At 42.5% G+C, this 3,852-nt stretch overlaps 1 protein-coding gene across 1 annotated transcript in view; it reads right to left on the bottom strand.

Annotated features, from left to right (window-relative positions):
- Nucleotides 1–3,852, bottom strand: part of niban1a (niban apoptosis regulator 1a) — a 21,258-nt gene that overhangs the window by 12,817 nt on the left and 4,589 nt on the right. The window contains 2 exon segments of the mRNA XM_035653521.1: nucleotides 51–181; nucleotides 1,068–1,197. Coding sequence (XP_035509414.1) covers nucleotides 51–181; nucleotides 1,068–1,197 — 261 coding nt within the window.

The raw sequence follows: 3,852 nt of genomic DNA, 5'->3' as shown, positions 1-3,852 counted from the left end.
AAAGGGGGCGGGGCTTAAGAAAGGTTGTGGCTGCTGATTCAGAGACGTACTCGCTGTTTGAGCAGCTGTGTGATTTTCTCTTTGTTCTGCTCCAGATCATCTTCCACCTGAGAGAAACGAGCCACGGAGAACTGCTTCCTGTAGTATGGACTGAACGCCTTCAGCTCGGCCTCGGCCTGACCTGCAGGGGGGCGACAGAGAGAGTGAATGAGTCCTGATTCCAGGTCAGATTTCAGCACAACAATGAGAAGAGGCCGCTCCAGTGGGGGCGTGTTGTTACAGGTAGAGGATGAAATATGAACCAGGAAGTCCAGCTCTCAAACACAAAGACTCTACAAACAAGGTTGTTCACAGCACTCAAAGACTGATTGAACTCGCTTGAGGAAGCAGCTAATTATAAACTATATTTACATTTATTGTTAAAGCAGCAAGTGGCCATAATAAATAAATCAGGAGGTTGGGAAGGTGCATGGATCATCAGATTGACACCCGGGAGGCCGCTGTTTAACGTACGTGTTCTGTAATGTAAGCTATGTGATTACGTACTTATTTTAATGCAAACCTGTGAATAACGGCACCAGACGTCCCTGTACTATACCTGACCCTATACTTGAACTTTATGCTCAACTGGGCTATCTATGATGTGACTCCAGCTCTGTTCTTAAATGTCCAGTGTGTAGAATTTGGATTACAATCATTGAAGAGGACCGGCTCCCTCTGTAGATACAAACAGCTCATCGTACACAACGATTCTTATTCTCAGGTGATTAAACACTAATGAAAACATACCTATGAATATATTAGATTTCTGAATGATACACACTGGACCTTTACCACGAGTAATTCTGTGTGTTTCCTCAACATGTTGAACTATTCCTGAAGGATGAATTTGCATTAAAAGAACAAAATGCTCAACAAAAACAAACCACATGAATCTGAATTCGTCATAACTGCTCAGAACTCTGTTTCATTTGCCAAAAAATTGTTTTACTCTCATTATTCCATCTTTCTGTGCCAAAGCCTTCCTCCAGCCCGGATAACAAACACCAGATGATATCACACCGTACCCGAGGTGATCTCTGCTGTAATCAGGTCGCTGAGCGTCCAATCAGACTGTGTCTCTGTCCAAGTCTCCAAGGCCACTAACGCCGCATCAACCAGATCCCTTTCACTCGGTCCCGGCTGCAGTTCGTCAACCTACGACTGCTGGCAGCACATTTACATGATTACCGCGAGAGAAAAGAAAAACCTCTCCGATTTCACTCCGTTCCTGCTCAACCAGGCCAGATTCCCGACGCGGAGGGATTCAGTCTCTCACACAGCTCAGCACACACACAGAATAAAGTTTTCCTGTTTTTCTCTCTGCAAACCACATCAGCAGGACCAAAATAAAAACCCACTCAGTGAGTATTTACCCAGACTTAAATGCTCAATATCCACAAACTATTAACGGTAATTCCCGGTGACACATCCACCACTTAATGGATAAACATGGCTGCTGTTTATTCTCTCTGCTCGCTGTACAGTCAGCGTTATTGTCGGGGGTTGATGGCTCTGTCATTATCTCTCGGAGAGCAGCAGGATGTTTTACAGCGAAAGGATGATGACACAACAACTGGCTGCACATCACCATGGAAACACAACCTGTGGCAGGGTCGGCCGCTTCGCACGTCTGGAAATACACACTGGTTTCTGAAGTCTGAGCATTTTAATGTTATCAAAGAGAAGAGATTTTTACCTTTGAAGGGCGTTTTTTAGGGGCTAATAATGAACTGTTGTATTTTCTGAGAGTTTAAGTGGATTTTATGAGAATAATTAATAAATAAATTAAAGGATTGTATTATATTAAAAAGGTACTAAAATGTGTTTTTGAGCTGTAAACTGATGAAAATACATCAATGCTGCTGTTAAAAGTGACATTATCATCATTAGAGAGGGAGCTGGCAGAACTGAAGGGTGTAGTTTCAGTTTAATACCAATAACTATAGATTATTGGTTTTTGGTCAATATTAAAATACCTTTAAATTAAACATTAATTTACACATTAATAGTAGCAGCTACAACATGAGCTAGAGACGTGGTTTAAGGTGTTTGTGACGAAAATAGCGGCTGCTAAAGAGGTTAATTAACGTAAATTCGACCAATCCCTGCTCGACCTTTCAGTTTTGTCCAATCACTGCAACTTTTCCAAAACTTTAACAAACCATTGGTTGCTGCCAGGTTTATTTTTGAGGTTGGAAGAGGTCAAACTATCCAAGATCCCCATCAGCCCCTTCCTGTTGATCATCATGAAAGATTTTAAATGTTTTATGTGCTGATGGTCGGCAGAACGTTTGGAAACGAACAGACCAACCAGCAGACCGTCCACCAGCAGCAGGGGACAAACTATCTTGAATGAAACGGTATCCCTCGTGGCGTGTTGATGCCCAGGAGATGGAAACGACCCAGGACTGGGAGCAGGATATCCACTCTGATTAGCCGATCCGTGGTTGGGGGGGGGCTAATCTTTTACACGCTGCATTGTTCAGGACTGAGGAAAAAACAAGGAGCTCCCCTGAGATCCCCCATCAACAGCTTCACACTGCAGCTGCTGATGAAGAAACAATCTCTCCTCTGTGTCGCTAAAAATTGAATACTGATTGACGGGTGAATGTTAGGATATTATTGGTTGAAATCAGTTAGTTCATGTTGACGTAAGCATGCGTCACATTTAATTTCACGGGAAGACAAAATGATTGGATTTTAATATAAAAACACAAAGAAATTTTTTTTTTGTGTATTTTTTGTCAAACATTGTTAAATATGGAACAATATAACTGAGGATGTGTCCTGAAAGGGTTAAAATGAGATTTTTCAGTTCACTTAAACTTTAAATAACAGAAAATAACGTCCGTCTTTCATTCTGTCTTTTTCTTTCATTTTGGAGATCTCAACACTGTCAAACAGGCATTTTATCGGCAACATAGAAACTGAAAGAGTAACTGATAACGGCAGCGCCCGTTTGCACTTTGACTCTGGAATCAAAACAGGGATCAGATTTCAGCAAAGATGCATGCGGACAAGGGAGGTTATGGTTAATCGTTGGAGCGTTGTATGTACAACAAATGTTAAACACAAACTGACGCAGATGGAGAACGTGCGGTCGGACCAATGGTGTTCAAATTCTGATGCAAAACACGTTGTTGGGATGATTAAAAAGGCAAATGCACATTATGTTTTCAGTCTTACACAGACTCATGAAGCTGTCAGTGTGTAAACTGCAGCCTGCTGTCCTTCCTCCGTACAACAGTCGGGTTGGAGGTCAACCGTTTTCCAATAAAGCCGAAGCTGTGAGTCACTCAGGGAGGGTCGTAAAAGCTGCAGGTTTCATCTTACAGACACTTTTTTATTCTTCTCTCTCTGCACTGGCTCTGGCTGCCAGCTGTGAGAGACACGTTTTCCGTTATAATCTCTGCAATTTGAGAAGCTGCAGCTCAAATTCAGGCCGGAGGATGAACGTCTTCTTCAGCAAATCCTCCTCCTGAGTTCATCTTCGTTCACGGTGCGAGGAGTCCATTTGATTGGCCGTGACGTCGGCCCTCATCTGGTCGCTCGCGTTCCTTTTATGCAAAATATCTCCAGCCGCCCTTTGTTTAATATTTTCCTTTTCAGGTTGAATGGTTATGCAAACACAGGAAGGTGGCCAGAGGAGGGAAGAAACATCAGACATACCTTCAGACGGCCTTTAAATGGTTTTAATATTTAAAATTCGCTGATTATGGCTCCTTAAAGGGACAGTTAGCAACAACAAAGTTTAGCCACCTAAACAAATCAATATCAGTTTAAGTTTATGTGACGACCCACTCCACCTTG

The sequence above is a fragment of the Morone saxatilis genome, unplaced genomic scaffold (assembly GCF_004916995.1).
Source record: "Morone saxatilis isolate NCDOM2014 unplaced genomic scaffold, NCSU_SB_2.0 Contig12, whole genome shotgun sequence".
In the NCBI taxonomy this organism is placed as follows: Eukaryota; Metazoa; Chordata; class Actinopteri; family Moronidae; genus Morone; species Morone saxatilis.
This window is presented reverse-complemented; position numbering and strand designations above follow the sequence as displayed.